General features: G+C 66.3%; 1 protein-coding gene across 1 annotated transcript; it reads left to right on the top strand.

Moving 5' to 3' along the window:
* Positions 1–5,091: 5,091 nt before the first annotated feature.
* On the top strand, positions 5,092–21,592 carry SLC22A8 (solute carrier family 22 member 8; the record flags this gene model as incomplete). Its single annotated transcript, XM_084895724.1, has 10 exons — positions 5,092–5,427; positions 14,520–14,623; positions 15,127–15,281; positions 15,972–16,140; positions 17,777–17,900; positions 18,053–18,168; positions 19,320–19,534; positions 20,674–20,782; positions 20,914–21,121; positions 21,204–21,592. 10 exons carry the CDS (start codon positions 5,092–5,094, stop codon positions 21,300–21,302), a joined length of 1,635 nt encoding a protein of 544 aa, XP_084751850.1. The 3' UTR covers positions 21,303–21,592.
* Positions 21,593–22,705: the final 1,113 nt, after the last annotated feature.

Below are 22,705 nucleotides of genomic sequence, written 5' to 3'. Positions count from 1 at the left end.
GCCCGGCTGAGGCTCTGGTGGGCCGAGGGCCATGCGGGGCCCTGGGCCCGTGGCATCTGCCCCCCCTCCTCCCGCCTGCAGCTGGGAGGCGGGCTGAGGTCCGAGGCAGCTGGCCCCCTGCGGGATTCCGGCCACTTAGTCTGTTGGCTGCGCTGGCTCAGGTGGCCGGAGGGCCCCTAACTCTCTCCCTGTCCAGGGGAGATGCTGTTCCGGTGTGCACCCCAGGGGGCGCCTCTCCCTGCCCGCCCTCAGCTGTGAGCCCTCCGTCCTCGGCCGCTGTTGGACCTGAGCTGGCACGGAGGCCTCCTGTCTACAGCGACGGCTGGGCAGTGGCTGTGGGGCCTGGATGTTCTCGGGGCCACGGACAGCCTCCAGCCGCCCGGCCTCCTCAAGCCTCGTAGCCCGTGGCCCAGGCACCAGACGGCCCCTCCCGCCTCCTCCCTTCCTCCTCCCACCACACTCCCTCCTTCCTCCGGAGGCTCAGCCCTCCCTGCCCGGCCCGGCCCTCAGGGCTGCCCCGCTCAGGCACTGTGCTGGGCTGTGCTCTGGGCTTTGTGCACTTTATTTACCCCAACAACCCACCCGCTGGCGAGGCTCAGCGGTTAGGCACGGACCTCTGAACCCGGAGGTCACAGGTCACGGTTGGATTCCGGGTCAGGGCACACGCTCGGTCCCCAGTAGGGGGCGAACAGGAGGCAGCCTACCGGTGATTCTCATCATGGATGCTTCCGCCCCTCTCTCCCTCTCCCTTCCTCTCTCTGAAATCAATTTAAAAAGCAAACATAAAAGTGTGCTCGCTGCAACCTGGGCAAAAGCTAGGAATGTTTAAATACAAATAAATAAGTAAATGAAACCCCAGCAACCCTGAAGGTGGGTACGGACCCATTTCACAAGCAGAGAAACTGAGGCTGGAACAGGTGACATCACCTGCCAAGGCCACACAGGAGCAGGTGGTGGCGTGGGGTTCAAATCCAGGCTGGGGCCCTCGTCCCTGCACCCTGGCTCCCCGAGGGGCCTTCGGCACCGGCCCATGAGGGGGCGGGGTGGGGGCGGGCTGGAGGGCAGAGGTCAACCCCTTGCTCAAGGGCAGCCCGACAGCACCCCCACACAGGCACCTGCTCTGGGGAGCGCCCCAAGGTCAGGGCTGAATCTGGGGTCCCTGAGCCAGTGACAGAGGCTCGGGGCTTCAGCGCGGCCTCCAGGGAGGGACAGCTCCCGGTTCCTGCCTCCCTGTCCCCGCTGGGCCTGTGGTCTGAGCAGCAGCACAGGGGACACTGCCTGGGCCCAGGTCCGCCTGAAGGAGACTGGAAGAGTGTAGACAAGAGATGAAAGGAGGGAAGAGAAAAGGAAGGAGGGGGTGGAAGGAGGGAGAGCGAAGGGAGGGAAGTGGGGGGGAGGAAGAGGAGGGAGGGAGGGAGGAGGGAAGGAAAGGAGGAAGGGGGGAGGGACAGGAGGAGGGGGGAGGCAGGCAGGCAGGGAGGGAGGGAGGGAGAAAGTCGATGGCCCTGTTCCAAATAAAAAACGCATTTAGCACATACAACTTCCCAAATGCATCGTTTCTTTTAAAAGTTAATGTCAACACATTGCGTTTAGGATCGCAGCATGGCGGAGTGATGGGCCCTAAGGCAATGGGAAGGCCTGGGAGGGAGCTGCCGCAGAGAAGGGGGTGGTTAGGACAAGGGGGTGGTTAGGTTGGGGGGGGGGCACTTTCTCTCCCACCCCGCCCCCCATGTAGCCAGGCTGCCGCCATTCTCTCTGAAATGACATAATGATCTTATAAACCCAGAACACGGTTTGAATTCAAGATTCCTGGTGGGTGGGTCTTTTCTTAATGTTGGGTTTATTTATTTTATTATTACTTGTAAAACATACTTTTGTTGATGTCAAAGAGGAAGGGAGAGGGAGGTAGAAGCATCAATGATGAGGGAGAACCATGGATCGGCTGCCTCCTGCAGGCCCCCTACTGGGGATGGAGCTCGCAACCCAGGCATGTGCCCTTGACCAGAATCGAACCCAGGACCTTTCAGTCCGCCGGCCGACGCTCTATCCACTGAGCCAAGCCCGCTAGGGCCATGCTGCTGCTTAACTAATGAAGAGAAGCAGGAGGCGGGGGGCGGTTTGCCTGGGGTCCCACAGCGGGTGCTGGACAGGCCCGGCCGGCCGTGCTGACAGACCCGCAGCTCGGGCGTCAGGGGCCACGCACCTCCGTGGGTGGGTGCCTGCCCCTCACTGGGCAGCGCGGACCCCCCTCCCCGACCACCTCCAGCAGCCTCAGGGGAAGTCAGCTCTTTGCAGCCACATTCCCCAAGGACAGGAAGGAGGGTGACCCGGGCCAGCCCAGCGAGGACCAGAAATCTTCTCACAGGTGCGGAGGGAGCAGGCCCGGGACTGGGGGCCCCCGGGCACCGGCCCAGCTCCCCGCCAGCCTCACAGCAGAAACCCTTTCTACAACAACGCCTGCCCGGCTGCCTCAGGGCGAGGTAACGGAATCTCTTTGAAGGCCCTGCCGGGCCCCTCTGGGCACATCCTCACTGCTGGGCCAGGTGGAGCCCAGGGGAGGGCTGGGCCTGGCCTACCAGCTGACTGCCCTGGAGGCTGGGGGTGGGGGCGGGGGGAGGTTTGGGGGGAGGAGCCCAGCGGAGCCCGGGGAGAGAAGAGGGCCAAGGAGAATGGGAAGCCCCTCCTGACCAGGAGGGGGGCCCACCCAGTCCCCAGAGCAGTGGGGGGCAGCTGCCAGGGATCTCGGGGAGCCGCAGGGCAGTGAGCTGGCGGCAGGCAGGCCGTTGAAGGCTGGCTGGTGACTGTGGCGGAGTGACAGTGCAGCCCCAGACTCTGCAGAAAGGGTTAGCGACCACCCGGCCAGCGTGGCTCCGTGGCTGAGCCTCAGTCCATGAACCAGGAGGTCACGGCTCCGTTCCCGGTCAGGGACAGGGCACACGCCTGGATTGCAGGCTCGGTCCCCAGTGTGGGGCGTGCAGGAAGAGGCCGATCAATAACTCTCTCTCATCATGGATGTTTCTGTCCCTCCCTCCCTCTCCCTTCCTCTCTGAAATCAATAGAAATCTTTTTTTAAAAAAAAATAAGAAAAGAGCCGGTTTGGCTCAGTGGATGGAGCTTCAGCCTGCGGACTCAAGGGTCCCAGGTTCGAGTCCAGTCAAGGACATGGACCTCGGTTGGGGCACATCCCAGCAGGGCATGTGCAGGAAGCAGCTGACTGATGTTTCTCTCTCGTCGATGTTTCTAACTCTGTTCTTGTCCCTTCCTCTCTGTAAAAAAATCAATAAAATATTTTCTTTTTAAGTAAGAAGAGAGTGACTTTACCAGGCAGAAGTGAGCTGAGGGCCGCACTACCTGCCCTGCCGCTTCCTGGCGGGGGGGGCCTTGGGCTCGTTCCTTACCCTCTCTGTGCTCGCTTCCTCGGGAACATGCTGGAATCGGCCGGGGCTGCTGTGCTGGCGGCGAGGAGGGGGCTCAGGCCGCTCTCGGCTGGGAAGGGCTGTGGCTCGGGCGGCTCGGGGTGTGTTGTGTTGTGTTGTGTGTCTGTGTCGCCCGTGTTTGACGCATGAAGCCCATTATTACAGAATTAAAACGGCACTCGGAGGGGAGCCGAGCAGGGGAGACTGCGATCTGGCCCCGGAGGGAAGCAGTGGGTGCGGAGAAGCCGTCCCTGGAGAGAGGGCTGAGGGGGAGGCTGAGCAGGAGGGTCCGAGGCTCAGACAGCGGAACCCTGGCTGTCCGGGGGTGCGGGGATGGCGGCTCCGAGCCCTGGGGGGCTGGGCCGGTGACCATTTCTCACCTTCGCTGGGGGCCAAGCCTCTGGGCCCCTTGTCCAGAGGCCCCACAGGGACCACGGGGCCGGAGCTCGCTGTCTGCTGGGGGACAGGGGCACCGCTCTCTGCTGGTCCCGGCGCTGGGCCCTCGGAGCGGCAGCACCCCGACGGCCCAGGTCCCCCAGGTGAGCCTGCCCGCCGGCCAGCATCCCCCCGGCTCGGCCCAGGCTCACCGGCCAGCGACCCCCCTCCCCCCGGCTCGGCCCACGCTCACCGGCCAGAGTCCCCCCCGGCTCGGCCCAGGCTCACCGGCCAGCATCTCCCCCTCCCCCCCCCGGCTCGGCCCACGCTCACCGGCCAGAGTCCCCCCCGGCTCGGCCCACGCTCACCGGCCAGAGTCCCCCCCGGCTCGGCCCAGGCTCACCGGCCAGCGACCCCCCTCCCCCCGGCTCGGCCCACGCTCACCGGCCAGAGTCCCCCCCGGCTCGGCCCAGGCTCGCCGGCCCTGCTGAGGCAGCCCTTTGAGGACGCCGGCCTGCCGGGTCCACACACTCTCCCTGCTGGGTGGCCGCTAATCCCCCGAAGAAAGTCAAACATTAGCCCGGGAACCAGCTTAGGCTTATATAAGCCCCCCTGGCGCACACACGGCCTGCGGGAGCCACACTGCCCAGCCGCAGCCGCCGCCGGACCGACCGGGACAGAGCAGGGGCCGCAGCCAGCGCCACCAGCCCCTCGAGGGAGCCCAGCCCAGCCGCCAGGTGAGGAGGGAGGGAGCCCCACCCGGGCCCTGCCCCCAGGAACCCCGGCAAGCTGCCCCGGCGAGGCCCTCCCCACTGCCCCGGCCAAGTCCCTTCTGCCCTCAGGACCTGCCTGGGCCCTTCTGCTCCCTCAGCTCATGGGCCAGCCCCAGGGGATGGCACCAGCCAGGGGGCCCAGCAGGCAGGCCGAGGCAGCCCCGCGTGTCTGCTCAGAGCACCCGGGACCGCCCCCACTATCACCCAGCGTCCACCCACACCCACCCCCACCCGCCCTTTGGTCCCAGCTGTGTGACCGGCTCTGCCCCATGCATGCAGCACGTGTGACCAGCCTGAATATACACACCCCCGGAGGCACCTGTGAGCACTCACCTGTGACCCCACACGTACACATGCCATTGGCACAGCCACTCGTACGTCTGTGGGTGCACACAGCTGAGCCCCACATCCCATGCATTGACACATACGCTGCACACACACATACTCCGGGCACACCCCCCGCCTGCCCCACACCCACCCCGGCCCCTCCTGGCCCCCGCCCACAGCTCCGGCTCGTCTGCGGCGCCATGACCTTCTCCTCGCTCGTGGACAGCGTGAACAGCCGGGGCCCCTTCCAGTTCCTGGTCGTGCTGCTGCTGGGCCTCCCCATCCTGGGCATGGCCAACCACAACCTGCTGCAGATCTTCACGGCCGCCACGCCCGCCCACCACTGCCGCCCGCCCCCCAACGCCTCCGCTGGGCCCTGGCCGCTGCCCCTGGGCCCCCAGGGCAGGCCGGAGCCGTGCCTCCGCTTCGTGCACCCCCCCAACGCCAGCCTGCCCAACGGCACCCGGGGCGCCACCGAGCCGTGCCTGGACGGCTGGGCCTACAACAGCAGCACCAGGGACTCCATCGTGACCGAGGTACGCCCGGCGCCCTCTGCGGGCTCAGAGCGGGACCCCCGTCCGGGCACACGGACAGGAGAGCGGACCCCCATCCGGGCACACGGGCCAAAGAGCGGGACCCCCATCCGGGAATGCGGGCGGAGAGCGGGACCCCCATCCGGGCACACGGGCCGGAGAGCGGACCCCCATCCGGGCACACGGGCTCAGAGCCGGACCCCCGTCCGGGCACACGGGCCAGAGAGCGGACCCCCATCCGGGCACACGGGCCGGAGAGCGGACCCCCATCCGGGCACACGGGCAGGAGAGCGGACCCCATCCGGGCACACGGACAGGAGAGCGGGACCTCCATCTGGGCACACGGGCAGGAGAGCGGGACCCCCATCCGGGCACACGGACAGGAGAGCGGGACCCCCATCCGGGCACACGGACAGGAGACCAGGACCCCCGTCCGGGCACACGGGCCGGAGAGCGGACCCCCATCCGGGCACACGGGCCGGAGAGCAGGACCCCCGTCTGGGCACACGGGCCGGAGAGCGGACCCCCCATCCGGGCACACGGGCAGGAGAGCGGACCCCCATCCGGGCACACGGGCCGGAGAGCAGGACCCCCGTCCGGGCACACGGGCCGGAGAGCGGACCCCCATCCGGGCACACGGACAGGAGAGCGGGACCCCCATCCGGGCACACGGGCAGGAGAGCGGACCCCCATCCGGGCACACGGGCCGGAGAGCAGGACCCCCGTCCGGGCACACGGGCCGGAGAGCGGACCCCCATCCGGGCACACGGACAGGAGAGCGGGACCCCCATCCGGGCACACGGACAGGAGAGCCGGACCCCCATCCGGGCACACGGGCAGGAGAGCGGACCCCCATCCGGGCACACGGACAGGAGAGCCGGACCCCCATCCGGGCACACAGGCCGGAGAGCGGACCCCCATCCGGGAATGCGGGCAGGAGAGCGGACCCCCATCCGGGAATGCGGGCAGGAGAGCGGGACCCCCATCCGGGCACACGGACAGGAGAGCCGGACCCCCATCCGGGCACACGGGCCGGAGAGCGGACCCCCATCCGGGAATGCGGGCAGGAGAGCGGACCCCCATCCGGGCACACGGGCAGGAGAGCGGGACCCCCATCTGGGCACACGGACAGGAGAGCGGGACCTCCATCCGGGCACACGGACAGGAGAGCGGACCCCCATCCAGGCACACGGACAGGAGAGCCGGACCCCCATCCGGGCACACGGGCCGGAGAGCGGACCCCCATCCGGGAATGCGGGCAGGAGAGCGGACCCCCATCCGGGAATGCGGGCCGGAGAGCGGGACCCCATCCGGGCACACGGGCAGGAGAGCGGACCCCCATCCGGGCACACGGACAGGAGAGCCGGACCCCCATCCGGGCACACGGACAGGAGAGCGGACCCCCATCCGGGCACACGGGCAGGAGAGCGGACCCCCATCCGGGCACACGGGCAGGAGAGCGGACCCCCGTCCGGGCACACGGACAGAGCGGGCGCTGGGCGGCAGAGAGGAAGCCGGTGCGGATCTCACCCGCCAGGAGCTGGTCTCCGCACACCCTGTGCGGTGTCCTCGGCCAGCAGCCCGCCCTGGGGTGCCAAATGCACCGTCCTTGTTCCCAGGGGACCCACGCGGCCGAGTGGGGTCCCAGCAGCAGCTGAGAGCACCCCACGGACACACGCTCCCAGGACCGTGGGCTGCGGCCTCGGGCCGGGCTGCCCCTGAGCAGCTGCGGGGAGGAGGGGGCACTGGGGGCAGGAGGGGAGAGAAGGAAAATGGGTCTTGTTTGTAGAAGGCCCGAGGCGGGAGGGGGGGTGTGGACAGAGTGGAGGGTGGGAAGGTCCGCGCAGACGGGGAAACTTCAGCTCTGCTCCCGGGCCGCCTGTTCCCCGTTCACCCCTGCCTCCACCCGCCAGTGGCCCCCGGCCTGCCGTCCAGTGCCCGGGTTAGAGCTCAGTCAGACGGCACGGGCGGGCCGGCGGCCGGGCGGGAGACAGCGAAGGATGTACAGCCGCCAGACAGGCATTGTCTCCCAGCTGCCGCCCCAGTGGTACCCGGGAGGTGACTGAGTCTCCTTACGGATCAAACCAACCTGGCTCCTCCCAGGGGGGCGGGGCGGGTCCGTGCGCAGCCAGCCGGTCAGCCACGGCCCATGGAGGCCCGGGACACGGCCTCCAGAGGCTCAGAGCGGGGAGCCCAGAACGCCGGGGGGCTTCCTGGAGGAGGTGGCATCTGGGCCGCGAGCCGAGGGCACTGTGTCCTCCTCCTCCGGGGCAGGGCTTGCTTTTGCTTTATGAGAGGGACTGTGTTTCCGTCTTTCCCCGATGCCAGGCCTGAGCCGGGCACGCTCCCTCCCATGTGGGCTCTGTGTGGGCTCCGTGTGGGCTCCGTGTGGGCTCCCGTGTGGGCTCCGTGTGGGCTCCGGGTGGGCTCCGGGTGGGCTCCAGGTGGGCTCCGTGTGGGCTCCGTGTGGGCTCCGTGTGGGCTCCTGTGTGGGTTCCGTGTGGGCTCCGTGTGGGCTCCGTGTGGGCTCCGTGTGGGCTCCGTGTGGGTTCTGGGTGGGCTCCGGGTGGGCTCCGTGTGGGCTCCTGTGTGGGTTCCGTGTGGGCTCCGTGTGGGCTTCGTGTGGGCTCCGTGTGGGCTCCTGTGTGGGTTCCGTGTGGGCTCCGTGTGGGCTCCGGGACTCCAGGAGCTGCGTCTCCACGCGGGAAGCGCCATCGGTCTCCGCATTCGCGGGCGGGGACTCGGGCTCAGCCTGGTCCCGTGACCCTCCCGGACCCCACCGTTAGGTCCGGGCGGAGGAGGGCTGAGTGTGTGTCCGGGAGCGTTCGGCCCTGCAGGAAGCCTTCGCAGGCCAGTGCTGGGCTCTGCCCTGTGGCTGCTCACACGCTCCGCCTGCTGCCAGGCCCGCAGGTGGTTCCTATCACAGCCCATTTCTCAGATGGGGAGATGGAGGCCCGGAGAGGGTAAGGAGCTGTGCAAGGTCGCGCCCCCTGATCCTGGAGCCTGACTCTCCCATCCCCCAGACGGCACCTCCGCCCGGGCGCATGCACGTGCACCCCCATTCCAACAGAATGACACTGTCAGAGACCTGAGCCCTCCCTGCAGCCCAGGAGCCTCCTCCGCTGAGGAGCCCTCCAGGATTCCCGCCGGGGACGGGTGCTCGCTGGCCGGGAGGGCGGGTCGGCTGCTTTGCTGTCCCAGCGGCTGGAGCGGCGCCCAGGGCGGAGGAGGCTCCGGGGAGTGGACGCTGAGGCGAGGGTGGACAGGAGCCTATGAACTGAGTGCTCTGGGCCCGAGGGCCCCGGGGCTGCCGGAGGGAGTCAGCACCTGTGCGTGGGGGTGGGGGGCGGGGGCGCTGAGGCAGAGAGAGGCCCCGGGGCCGCACAGGCTCAGCCGTGGGAGCAGGAGGAAGCCTGTGGTCAGGACGGCAGGGCCCAGGGGGTGGGAAGAGGGGTCTGCCTCTCCCTCACTGCGGGGACGCCTGCAGGCGGGGGGTGGGGGCGCACAGCAAGGGCTCAGACTGAGCGGAGGCCAGGCCCTCAGCCTCAGACCGGCCGACCGCAGTGGGCTCCAGAGAGCCCAGCTCAGTTCACACCGAATTCGCACAGGTGGGGCCCAGAGAATCTGATCCCGGGAATTGGGGTTCCCGGGCCTCGGGGTCCTGCACCGGCTCAGGGTGGCTGTGTCAGGCCGGTTCCCTGAGGGCGCCCAGCCCAGCCCGGGAGGCGGCCGTGGCCGGACCCAGCCCCACGCCCACACCAGCTGGGGAGGACGGACCTCGGATGCTCCCTGCGCGGCTCAGTCTGGGCAGATCCGTGCTCCCTCTGAGGGCCGGGCCGAGTGGGGGTGGGAGTCCCTGTGCAGAGGCAGAGCAGTGCCCCACCCCCACCCCCGCGCGGGGCTCCAGGAGGCCCAGGTGCCTCGGGGGACACTGAGGCAGCCAGCATCTGCAGTCCCTCGTCCGGGGGACCCTGGGGAGCAGAGCGAGGGGCTGCCCCAGCCGGACGGGGCGGGGGCTGAGCCAGGCCAAGCGGCAGGGTCCACACCCTGACCCGCCTTTTCCTAGGGCTGTCGCCCCCGGAATCTCAGCTTCCGCCCGGGACGTGGAGCGGAGGGCAGGGGCGCGTGTGGAAGGTCCCGAGAGACCGCAGGCACCCCCAGGGCGCTGGGCGAGGTCCCCTCTCGGTCACTGCTGTGGATGGAGATGGCCTAGAAGTGTCCCCAGAGGGCTGGGGGCCCCCAAAGGAGAATCAGCTGCCACAGCTCTTCCCAGCTGCACTCTGCGGCCCCATCTGACCCCCTGGCCTGGAAACAGCGCAGGCCTGAGCCCGGTGCCAGCTCCAACCCTCCCCTCCCTTCCCTCCCTCTCCCCCCCTCCCTCGTCTGTAGACGGGACTGTGAGGGGGAGGGCCGGGGGCCGGGGGGCTGGGGGAGGGCTGTGCTGCAGGTCTGAGTGAGCACAGCGCCTGCGCCCCCCACCCCTCCACCCGCCTCCCCGGCCCCTGAGCGCTCCTGGCGAGGTGACCGACCCCACATTCCTTTCTCTGGGTTCAGCGGAGGAGGCTGAGGTTGGAATTTCTCAGAAGGAGCTAAGACGTTAAGAGGAAACAGAACTTGCTTTTCAGTGGCCGGTGCGGGGAGCAGGGATTGGAAGGGAAGGCCAGGCCCTCGGAGCCGGAGCCGAGCCCAGGGGGCCTCGCTGACTGCAGGCGCGGTCACCCCGGGCGGGCGCGGGGGGCCTGGCTGAGAGCAGACGGTGCGGGTCTTGTGCCCCCTCAGCGTCCGTTCACGCCCGCCGGCCCCCTTCCCGTCTCAGCCGGGCTCCCTGTGGCGCCCATTCCCTGGAGAGGAGCCAGGGCCCGCAGCCCCCACCCTGGATCTTGGCCCTGTGGGTGCCCAGCTGGGTCTGGGCACCCTGAACCCAACCCTGTGGACCTTAGTGAGCCAGCCCATCCCTCCAAAAATCCCCTGCGATGCGACTCCTCTCTGGGCTTGAGACTTCCTGCCTGCCTCCAGGGACACAAGAATCCTGCTCCCCTCCCCCCTCTGCCTCCACACACACGCACACACACACACACACAGGTCCCAGAGGCCCCGTCAGCTGCTGGAGAAGCAGAGAGCCTGCCCAGTGGACCCTCGGGGAAGCAGGTCTCCACCTGGGGGCTGCCCGCCTCCCTGTCCCTCTCCTGTGCCAGCTCTACCCAGATGCCCCACCCCCTTGCTCGCCTCAGTCCTGGCCCGGGTGCCCCTCCCACCCTCTCCCTCCTCGCCTCCCATCTGACCCCGGGCACAGCCAGCACTTACTGGTAAAGGGCCCGTCGTGTGTGCAGGAGCGGCATGGGCTGTCCTCTGGGCCCTCCCAGGCCAGGCTCCCTCCGTGAGCACCTGCTGTGTGCGGCCTGGGCTGCTGCCGTGCGCTCTGCATGAGCCTGGGGATCGGGCCCTGAGAGCATCGGCCCCCTTCTACCCGGGCTCAGGCCCAGAGGTGACGTCAGACTTTCACCGGAGTTTGGATGGGACCCCGGACCCCAAGGCCACGCCCACCCATCCCTGTGAGCACAGGAACAAAACCGCCGCCATCCTGGTTGCCGACCGCTGGCCAGGGGCTGGGTGCTCCCGATCCCTTATGTTGTTTCCAGTCCTGAGAGCGGGGACGAATGCCACTCCCAGAGTACAGGCGAGGAGGCTGAGCCTCAGAGAGGGCGAGGCACTGGCCCGGCACACACAGCGGCTGCGGCCGAGCGGGAGCCGGCCCTTGGGTCTCTCCCTCCCTGGCAAACCCTCCCTGCCCTCGGGGCCCCCTCCACTCCCCCACACACAGGCCCCACGGGGTCCGGGCGTCGGCGGGGGCTACGGTGATTCTCCCGAGGCCCCGCTGGCTCTAAGGCTGGAGAAGGTCGCTCCCCTTGCCCCCGATCGGGGGGGCACAGACCTCCTGGCCATCAAGAGCCGCCTCCTGCTTTCCCCGGAGGCGCCTCCGGCCCTGCTCTTGCTGCCGCCGCGGCTCCCAAGCCCTGGTCTGGCCCCAGCTGCCCCCGTGACCTCGGCTCAGCCCGCCCTGGCTGCCTGCCTCTCAGACACTGCCTTTCCGTCCTGCAGCCCAGGGCTCAGAGCGGAGCACCCTGAGGGAGGCCGGGAAGCGGGGTCCATGGCATGAGAGGGGGCCCGCAGGCCCGAGTCTGAGCCTCGGCCCTGAAATGAGCTGAACTGTGTTCGGCGAGTGACTCGCTCTCCGGGCCTCCGTCTCTCTGCCTGTGAAACGGGGATCATCACGCAGCACCTGCCTCTTCGGGTTATGGCAACGACATGGGCAGCGCTGGCTCCAAGCACCCCAGACCCCCTGCTTCCCCGCTTCCGCCGCCGCCCGGCCCGCGGGGGGCATCAGCTCGCCCGGCGATGTGGGGGCGTCCCCTCCTCCCCTCCCAGAACCAGCTCCCCAGGGCTCCGCAAACACGCCCAGAGAGGAGGGCGAGGCCAGGGCCGCGGGGCCAGGACCCGGGAGCTGGAGTCTGCGTGGGGTTGCCGAACTTGAGGGGGCAGAGGTCAGCCCAGGCCGCGCCAAGGGCGCGATGGAGCCCCGGAAGCTCCGTGCCACCAGCGAGTCACTTTCCTTCCGCTCTGGGCCTCTTCCGTGAAATACGGGTATTTTCCACCCCAGCCCTGCTCATCCATCCGTTATTCATTCAACAGACAGAGTCAGGAGAGATCTCTGCCCACAGTGAGGAGAGAGAGAGAGAGAGAGAGAGAGAGAGAGAGAGTTAGAAACATTGATGAGAGAGAAACATCGAACAGCTGCCTCTTACACCCACCCACCTCCCCACCCCACTGGGGATGTGCCTGCAACCAGGGTACGTGCCCTTGACCGGAATCGAACCCGGGACCCTTTAGTCCTCAGGCCGATGCTCTATCCACTGAGCCAAATAGGTTTCGGCCATAAAATTATTTTCGTTGCTACTTCATAGCTGTAATTTTGCTACTGTGAATGAATCATAATGTAAATATCTGTGCTTTCCGATGGTCTACAGCAGCGGTTCTCAATCTGTGGGTTGCGACACAGATTTTTACATTACGATTCATTCACAGCAGCAAAATTACAGCTATGAAGTAGCAAGGAAAATAATGTTGTGGTTGGGGGTCACCACCACATGGGGAGCTGTGGTAAAGGGCCGTGGCATTGGGGAGGCTGAGAACCACTGCTCTGGAAGCTCCTGTGTGCTTTCCCCTCACCCCCTCAATCCCTCCTGCCCCCGGTCCCTCCCGCCCATGCACACAGCGTGCAGCTCCCAGGGGGTCTGCCGGCCCTGCTGGGCCCTCTGAGGCAGGGGAGGACCTGCAGGCTTAGCCCCATGGCCCCCTCCCGCCCCCCGCTTTCCTGACTTCCGGCAGAGGAAGGCGGGGTACAGCCCCTGCACTGTTCCGCTTCCAGAACATTCTGGTGAGGCATTTCTAGGGATCAGACTTTCCACCTTATTACACAGGCAATGGACTAAGGGTGCGTGCCAGGGCTTAGCGGGAGATTAGGCCGGGCGGGGCGGCAGGGGCCGGGCACGAGGCCACACAGATCTGTGCTCACCGGGCTCCCTCTGCCACCAGGGGGACCAGCGGGAGCCGGGGGTGCTGGAGGGGAGACAGGAGCCAGATGTGAGGGGCCTGGGGTCACCGGGGACAGGATGGCTGCGAGGGGCTGAGATCCGAGGTCCGGAGGTGGGCAGGAGGCAGGAGGCGTGGCAGGGATCCGCTCTGGGCCTCAGTTTCCTCGTCTGCAAATTAGGCGACAGCCACCATCGGAACTGTCGTGCGGACGAGGCGTGAGGGCCTGGGGACAGCGCCCGGTGCGTGGCCAACCTCGCGCACCTCGGCCCTCGCTCTGACCCAGGGGTCGGCAAACTGCGGCACCGTTGACCGATGAGTTTGCCGACCGCTGGCCTGGACTCTCGATTCCAGTAATTACAGGCTACTGTTGTTCCTTGTGGCTAAGCCCCTAGCCCAGTGGTCGGCAAACTGCGGCTTGCGAGCCACATGTGCCGACCACCGCTCTGACCCCAGTGCAGGGTGAGGCCTGCACTCCGACAGCCGTCGTGGACATAGAAGAATCCAGACTCAAGAAACACTAGCAAGTTAGAAACCGAGGGCTGAGGGGTGGCGGGAGGGGGAGGGAAGAAGTGAAGGGGTCCCCCACGCTGAGGCGCTGAGACGGAGGCCCCCAGGCAGGGGGACGAGCAGATGTGAGACGCCCCAGACAGCCACCATCCGGGGGAGGGGTCACGGCGGCCCCCGAGGCTCCTGGTCCTGAGGCCAGAAGGAAGGTCGGGCGGGAGCGAGGGGTCAGAGCCACTGAAGCCGGGGGCGCCGCGGCACTTCCTGGGCAGAGGGGGCGGAGAGGGCCGCGCGTGGGGAAACATGGTGGAGGGACCGGAGCACACGGAGGCAGGAGGCGGAGAGAGGGGTCGGCAGGGGGTGGGGCTACGCAGACCAGTCAGGTGTTCGGTGAGGTGTGGGGAAGACGGTGGGTGGCTGGGGGAGCAGGGCTTCGCAGAGGGGGTGCCAGGGCTGGGGGAGGCCCCGCGCAGGTCAGCGTGGGGAAGAGGCGGGAGGTGGCGGGCTAGCAAGTCCTGCCCCTCCTACGAGAGCTCTGGCTTCCCTGGCCGAGGCAGGGGGGTGAGGGGGGAAGAGGTGGGTGAGGGGGGAAGAGGTGGTGAGACAGAGATCGGGCCGTGCTGACGAGGACGGTCAGGGCAGAGTGAGAGAGGGAGGGTGTGGACGGAGCGAGGTGCACCCAGAGGGATGTCTCCACGGAGCAGAGGGTGAGGGCACTACCAAGGAGCTGGCCTCGGGGAGCCACCGGGTGCAGGCCAGCTCAGGGGGCTGGGGACAGACCGGGGTGCGAGGACAAGCAGACTTGGTAAGTGGTCTGACAGCCACACATGCTCGGGGGCTGTTGTCGTCACAAAATCCCGGAGCGGGCCGGAGAGCCACAGGCAGACCCAGGAGCCTGAGGGGGGACAGGGTGCCTGCGAGGCAGGGGCCTGGCGGTGGGGGAGCCGGGAGCGAGGGCCGGGCCGCGGGGCTGAGCGGCCGCCCCTCTCCCTCTGCAGTGGGACCTGGTGTGCGACGCCAACAAGCTGAAGGAGATGGCGCAGTCTGTGTTCATGGCGGGCACGCTGGTCGGGGGCATCGTGCTGGGAGGCCTGTCTGACAGGTGAGCCTCCGGGGCCTCCCAAGGGGGGCACATCCCCTGGGGACGACCCTGCCCCTCTGCCTCACCCGTGGACCCCAAAGAGGCCGAGAGCTGGGGGGGTCGGGGGGGGCTGCTGTGCAGCCTTGGGCCAGTCCCAGGCCTTCTCTGGCCGCAGTGTCCTCTCTGACCCAAAGCCCTGGCCACCGCGGCCTCCCGCCTCCACAGACCCGGGGGGACCGCCGGGCGGCCGCGTGGCGGCGGAGGTGGGGGGGCGAGGGGGACTGCTCAGAGATGGGCTGACCCTCTGCCCCCGCTCAGGCAGCTGAGCTGGAGGTGGAGGGGATCACTCATTAACTAAAGCCTCCTCTTGCAAACTGGTCATAAAAAAGCAATTACAAGCCAGGCCCTGTCCGGGGAGGGAGTTACATGCCCGCGGGGCGGGAGACGGGCCTCGGCTCCGGGTGGCCCGGCTGCTGGTCTCAGCTGGCTGGCTGGCGGCTCACCCGGCCTCTCCTCGGATGCAGGTTTGGCCGGAAGCCCATCCTGTCGGGCAGCTACCTGCTGCTGGCGGCCAGCGGCTCGGGCGCCGCCTTCAGCCCCTCCTTCGCCGTCTACGTGGTCCTGCGCTTCCTGTGTGGCTTCAGCATGGCCGGGGTCACCCTGAGCACCGTGATCCTGAGTGAGCCGGGGGCCGGGGGCCGGGGGCCGGGGCTCCCGCCTGTCGCTGAGCCGGGGGGTCTGGGTCCCTACGGCCTGGCAGAGGCCCTCAGAGCCCCCCTGCACATGGCAGCACTTTCCCTGGGCCTGGCTCCCCGCCAGGTACCTGGTCTCATCCCGTCTACACACGTGATGCTATCCTCCCCATTATACAGATGAGGAAACTGAGGCAAAGCCAGGGCAGTCCCTTGCTACTGGAGAGGCAGTCAAGAGCAAGGGCTTGGGGGTCAGACAGACCTCAGCTGGAGTCCTACCTTCTTTTTTATTTATTTATTTTTAATATATTTTATTGATTTTTTTACAGAGAGGAAGGGAGAAGAATAGTTAGACACATCAATAAGAGAGAAACATTCATCAGCTGCCTCCTGCATACCCCCTACTGGGGATGTGCTTGAAACCAAGGTACATGCCCTTGACCAGAACTGAACCTGGAACCCCTCGGCCTTCAGGCCGACGCTCTATCCACTGAGCAACACCTGCTTTGGCGAGTCCAACCTTCTTGAGCCTCAGTGGCAGCATCTGTAAAATGGGGTCAGGGAACCCTGTGGGTCAGAGACAGACCACGCAGCCAGTGGGGGGCGGGAGCGGGCGCCTCTCCACGGGGAGGTGCCCAGGCCCAGCAGGACCTCACCGGGCGTGGCTCCCTCCGCAGACGTCGAGTGGATGTCCACGCGGCTGCGGGCCGTCATGACGGTGGGGATCGGCTACTTCTACACAGCGGGCCAGTTCCTGCTGCCCGGCCTGGCCTTCGCCATCCCGCAGTGGCGCTGGCTGCAGCTGGCCGTGTCCACACCCTTCTTCGCCTTCTTCCTGCTGTCCTGGTGCGTGTCCTCCTCTGCCCTCCTGAGGCCCCGAGCCCAGCAGGAGCCCTGCCGACCAGCTGGCCCTCCGGCTAGCCCTGTCCCTGTCCCTGTCCCTGTCCCTGTCCCTGTCCAGCCAGAGGGCACCGCGGGAGGACGGCCCTGCACACAGGCGCGGGCAGGAGGGAGGGGGCTGTGTCTGCGCGGAGAAGGGTCACTTCAGGATGGGGCCAGGCTGCAGACGACACAGACAGACAGACCCCAGTGGGTGGGGACAGACAGACAGACAGACAGACCCCAGAGGGTGGGGACAGACAGACAGGCAGACCCCAGTGGGTGGGGACAGACAGACAGACCCCAGTGGGTGAGGACAGACAGGCAGACAGACACCAGTGGGTGGGGACAGACAGACAGACAGACAGACCCCAGTGGCTGGGGACAGACAGGCAGACAGATACCAGTGGCTGGGGACCGACAGGCAGACAGACCCCTGTGGGTGGGGACAGACAGACAGACCCCAGTGGGTGGGGACAGACAGACAGACAGGCCCCAGTGGGTGGGGACAGACAGACAGACCGCAGTGGCTGGGGACAGACAGACAGGCAGACCCCAGTGGGTGGGGACAGACAGACCCCAGTGGGTGGGGACAGACAGACAGACAGACCCCTGTGGGTGGACACAGACAGACAGGCAGACCCCAGTGGGTGGGACAAGAGACAGAAGGGAGCTCACTGTATGGGTAAGAGGACCCAGGGGACAGTTTGAGGTGTTTTGGGGGGAAATCCAGTTTGGGGGCTTCTGGGTTTGAAGGATAAAGAGGAAGAAGCTCAGATCCCCAGAACCCGAGGAAATGAGGCGCCAGGGTCAGAGGTCCCCAAAGGTCAAGCCAACCCCAAAGCACAGCCCGGGGTGAGGGTCCCCCACTCCCCACACCCCAGCAGAGCGGGCCCTTTGCGGGAGAATCCAGGGTCCTCCACCCATCCCCTAGACCCGAGCTTGGCAAACTGCGGCTCGGGAGCCACATGCGGCTCTTGAGTGTGGCTCTTCCACAAAATACCATGGCCTGGGCGGGTCTATGTTGAAGAAGTGGCATTAGAAGAAGTTTAAGTTTAAAAAATGTGGCTCTCAGAAGGAATTTCACCCCTTGTCCTGTTGATGTTTGGCTCTGTGGACTGAGTTTGCCGACCACTGGCCTAGAGCACACCCCAGCCTTAGCGCCCCGTCCGAGCTGCCCTCGCCCAGGACGGAATGCCGCCGAGGAGGGGGGAGGTGGACGCGCAGACCGGCCAGCCGTGCGGCTGCAGCGGGCCGTGCCCTCCCCGGCCCTGCCTGGCCAGCGCCCCGGGCTCTAGCTGAGGAGGACACCCCGGAGGCGGGAGCAGCTGGGGCAGAGGGGGTCCCCTGGAAGGGAGGGGAGCAGTGGGTGTGTGTGGCTGCAGGCAGCCCAGGTGCAGAGCTTGGCCAGGTGTCAGTTCCATGGAAGGTGCGGGAAGGCACTGGGGTTCCTGGCCTCCTGCCCTCGGCCGCTGTCCCTCCCCCACATAGACAGACAGACCCCAGGGGGTGGGACAGACAGACAGACAGACAGACAGACCCCAGTGGGTGGGGACAGACACTGTGTGCAGGAACCCCCCTCTCAGGGGCTCTGTCCCCGCAGGTGGGTCCCGGAGTCGATCCGCTGGATGGTGCTGTCCGGGAAGTCCCTGAAGGCCCTCAAGGTCCTCCAGTGGGTGGCCGCCTTCAATGGCAGGAAGGAGGCGGGAGAGAAGCTCAGCCTGGAGGTAGAGGGGGTGGGGGGGACACTGGGCTCTGATCCGGCTGTGCCGTCCTCCTGTCCCTGCTCACAAGCTCCTCCAGGCGCCCGGCCTGCACCCTCCCCTCCCCTGCCTGCCAGCGGCCCCCTCATGCATCCCCTCCCCTCCCGCTGCCCCAGGAGCTCAAACTGGACCTGCAGAAGGAGATCTCCTTGGCCAAGGCCAACTACAGCGTGGCCGACCTGTTCCGGACGCCCGTGCTGCGGCGCGTGACCTTCTGCCTCTCCCTGGCCTGGTAATGCCCCCGCCCCGCCGCCCCCCCCCCCCCGCCGGCCCCCCGCCCCGCCAGCCCCTCCGCCCCCAGGCAGCCCCTCCCCCGCCGCCCAGCAGCCCACCCGGGAACCGCTGTGCCCCTGCCCCGCGCCCCCGTCTGGCCATCGGCGTCTGCTTTCCTCTGGGGTCACCCCACCCTCAGGGCAAACGCTCCAAATCCTTCTGGACACTTTCCCCTGATGTGTGCCTCCCAGTCACCCCCACACACACACACAACACACATTCACACACATATACACTCACACACACACACACACATTCACACACATACACACACACACACTAATGCATGCACATACACACATACACACTAATGCACACACATGCACATACACACACTCACACTCACACACCACACATTCACACACATATATACTCACAAACAACACACATTCACACACATATACACTCACACACACATACACACACTCTCTCACACATACACACTCACATACACACATTCACACACACTCACACACACTCACACACATACACACTAATGAACACACATGCACATACACACAACACACATTCACACATATACACTCACACACACTCTCTCACACACTCACATACACACATTCACACACACATTCACACACACACATACACACAAATACACACTCACTCACACACACACACACACATTCACACACACACACAAATACACACACACTCACACACACTGGTCTAGTCTGTCCTCTGAGACCCACAAAGCAAGGCTGCCCCCGGGGCTCCGGACTTGAGGAGGCCGTGTGCACAGCTCGGCCGCCCCCGCTGCTCCGGAGGTTAAACTCTCCGCCCCCGCCTCCTGTGGTCCCCGGGTCCTCCAGCCCGGCCTTCCCTGGAGTCAGTGCCGTGGCATCTGTGCCACCACATCCTAGGCCGTGCCCATGTCAGGCATAACCAGCCGATCCCAGCACTTGCCCACGAATCTCAGACACAGTCTGAGACCTCACTGCGGCATCGGAGCAGCCGGGACCGCGGAGCAGCCCGGACCCGGCGGCTGCGGCTGGGCCGCAAATGGAACTTCTCATCATCCTGGGAGCGCGGGACCAGCGTGGGCGAGGCCCGGCCGGTGGCCGGCGCTGACCGACGCCCCCCTGCCCCCAGGTTTGCCACCGGCTTCGCCTACTATAGCTTGGCCATGGGTGTGGAGGATTTTGGAGTCAACCTCTACCTCCTCCAGGTCATCTTTGGGGGGGTGGACATCCCAGCCAAGTTCATCACCATCCTCTCCATGAGCTACCTGGGCCGGCACACCACCGAGGTCATCACCCTGCTCCTGGCGGGGGTGTCCATCCTGGCGCTCATCTTCGTGCCCGCGGGTGAGAGGCGTGCACTCCCGGCCCGGAGCAGGCTGGCCCCGCGCCCCTGGGTCCGGCTGGACGGGGGCGGGCTCCGGTCCTGCTGCTTCCGTCTCTCAGTCCCTGTGCTACCCCAGTGGGTCCCTGTGCTCTCTGGGCTCAGGCCCCGCATCTACTGGTAGAAAATAACTCAGCTGCGCTAGGGCCGTGGTTGGCAAACCGCGGCTCAAGAGCCACATGCGGCTCTTTGGCCCCTTGAGTGTGGCTCTTCCACAAAATACCATGGCCTGGGCGAGTCTATGTTGAAGAAGTGGCGTTAGAAGAAGTTTAAGCTTAAAAAATGTGGCTCTCGAAAGAGATTTCCATCGTTGTGCTGTTGGTATTTGGCTCTGTGGACGGATGAGTTTGCTGACCACTGTACATACAATTAGAAAATAAACTCAGTTGGGCTAGGGCAGTGGTCGGCAAACTCATTCGTCCACAGAGCCAAATATCCATAGGACAAAGATGGAAATTTCTTCTGAGAGCCACATTTTTAAAACTTAAACTTCTTCTAACGCCACTTCTTCAACATAGACCCGCCCAGGCCGTGGCATTTTGTGGAAGAGCCACACTCAAGGGGCCAAAGAGCCGCCTGTGGCTCGAGAGCCGCCGATTGCCGACCATGGGGCTAGGGGATGTCAGAGTCCTTTCCGGATCTGCCCCGGGAGAGCACGGTGCTGTGTGGACCGTGTGCGGGGCTTTCCGAGGGTGGGACATCGCTGGGGAAAACACGCGAGGATGGGACACCCAGAGGCCAGGGCTCATGGGAGACCCCGCCCCCCGCCCCCCACCGTGACCTCGGAAAAGCCGCTTTCGTTTTTGTACGGATGTTTGTGTCGATGACCTATAGCCTCCCAAAGGAACGTGAGGAGATGTTTTAGGACTAGAACGTGAACAACAAAATACAAACGGGAACAGGGAACGGGAGCCAGGGAGAGGCAGACACACAGAGGACACACACCCGCAAAGCCCTGGGGAGGGCAGAGTGGCTGCTACCCGGCCTTCCGTTTGGAACTGAGCTTCCCGGCAGCCAAAGCGAAAAGGGAGGCGGGCTGTGCGGCGGAAGGAGAGCGCGCGGGGGCTCCTGAGCCCACGGCCGCGTGTCGTCCCCTCCGCAGACCTGCAGGCCCTGCGGACGGTGCTGGCCGTGTTCGGGAAGGGCTGCCTGTCCAGCTCCTTCAGCTGCCTCTTCCTCTACACGAGCGAGCTGTACCCCACCGTCATCCGGTAGGTGCGGGCCGGGGGCTGGCGCAGCCGGGGGATCGGGGTCCTCCCGCCCCCTGCCCCTGCCCGGGCCCCGAGCCGGCCCCTCGGAACCCCCCGCACAGGCCGCCCACCCCGGCTCTGACCTCCCCCAGGCAGACGGGCATGGGCATGAGCAACGTGCTGACGCGCCTGGGGAGCATGACGGCCCCGCTGGTGAGGATCACGGGGGAGCTGCACCCCTTTGTCCCCAACCTCATCTTCGGGGCCACGGCCCTCCTGGGAGGCGGCGCGTCCCTCTTCCTGCCGGAGACCCTCAACCAGCCCCTGCCGGAGACCATCGAGGACGTGGAGGCCTGGTCAGTCCCCGCCCGGCCTCGCGGGGTTCCCCCCGGGGAAGCGGCCGGCCCAGGCCCCGGGCTTCCCCTGAGCTCTCTCCCCCAAGTCTCCCCCCAAGAAGGAGCCGGAGCCGGAGCCGGAGGCAGAAAAGGACTCCCAGAGGATCTCTCTGCAGCCTTGCGGGCCGGACCTGCACCCCAGCTGAGGGAGGCTGAACCCCCTTTCCCTGCCTCCAGAGACTAGTCCCAGCCAGGCCCCTGCCTGCCGCGGGGCTCCACCGGCATCTTGGGGGCCTGGGCGGGTCCCCACTACCTCATCTTCGAGCCCAGCCCCCAGCCCGGCCAGGACAACGATTCACCACCAGCCTCCCCACCCGCCTCACCCTCGCCCTCCCTGCAGCCCGGCCCCGCCCCCCTGCCACTCTCCCCCTGTGCCAGCTCCTGACCCCTGACACCCCCTGGGCCCCCTGGCTCCATCCCTCCCCTTCTGGCCTCCACCCGCCCTCAGTGGGAGGTTTCAATAAACGCCAATGAACGACGCTGCTGCTGAGGACGGGGAAGGGGAAGGGGGCGGCCACGTGTGGACCTGCGAGCCGCACATCCATCGTCTGTACTTGCATGTACATGAAAGCACGGCACACAGGTACACGTGAGGAGCTGGGCTGACGGGAACACACGCGTACACGTGTCAGTACGCCGAGGCATGCACGCCCCAAGCCTTACACATCCGCCTCCTCGAGCCACCATAACCTCGCCACAGGCCGGGTCCCTTGAGCCACAGGCATTTCTCGCTCGCGGTTCCGGAGGCTGGGGAGTCCGGGATCAAGATGCCGGCAGACACAGCTGCTTCCCGGTCGGGCTCTCTTCCTGGCTTGCAGCCAGCCACCTTCTGTCTGCATCCTCAGGTGGAGGAGGGGGCAGGAGGCATGCTTCCCGGGGTCTCTTCTACAAGGGCACTAACCTCATCATGAGGGCCCCACCCAAGGGCCTCATCGAACCCTAATAACCTCCCAAGGGCTCCGCCTCCAATCACCATCGCATTGAGAGTGAGGGCCTCGCCCTATGAGTCTGGACAGGGACACCGTACTCAGAGCCAGTCCTGTGCGAGGGATAGCACTGTGTACCCGCACACCCCACAGCACCTGTGAGCAGATGGCGGGACAAACCAGAGCGGCTGCAGGCAGATCTTCGCCCCAAGTCTCTGGCCCAGGTCCCAGCCCCACACCCACCAGACAGCTGTGTCTCCTACGTGGCGGAGAAACCTTCAGCAAAGCTGACCCCTTCCACCTCTGCTGCTGTGTTCCCGGGTCCCTTCCCAGTCCCATCCTCCCTGGGGGCCCTGCGTCCAGCCTTCCCCTGAGGTCCTCGCCCCCTCCCTCCCTCCTGGCTCCTCCTATCACCAGCTCAGCTCAAGCCTCTCCTATCATAACAAAAACCAAACAAGCAAACGCCTCGCACCCTGCACCCTCCTCGGACGCCGCATCTCCTTCCAGAGACCTCACTGTCTGCTCCCCCGTGCATAGCTGCCTGCCTCCACTCTGACCTCCTGCCTGTCTGTCCTGCACGAGGGTCCACCCCGCCCTGAAACACCACGGGCGCTCAGCACCCC

This window comes from Pipistrellus hanaki (assembly GCF_964339955.1).
Source record: "Pipistrellus hanaki genome assembly, chromosome: 9".
NCBI classification, from domain to species: domain Eukaryota; kingdom Metazoa; phylum Chordata; class Mammalia; order Chiroptera; family Vespertilionidae; genus Pipistrellus; species Pipistrellus hanaki.
The sequence above is the reverse complement of the archived record's forward strand: the minus strand, read 5'-3'. Positions and strand labels throughout refer to the sequence as shown.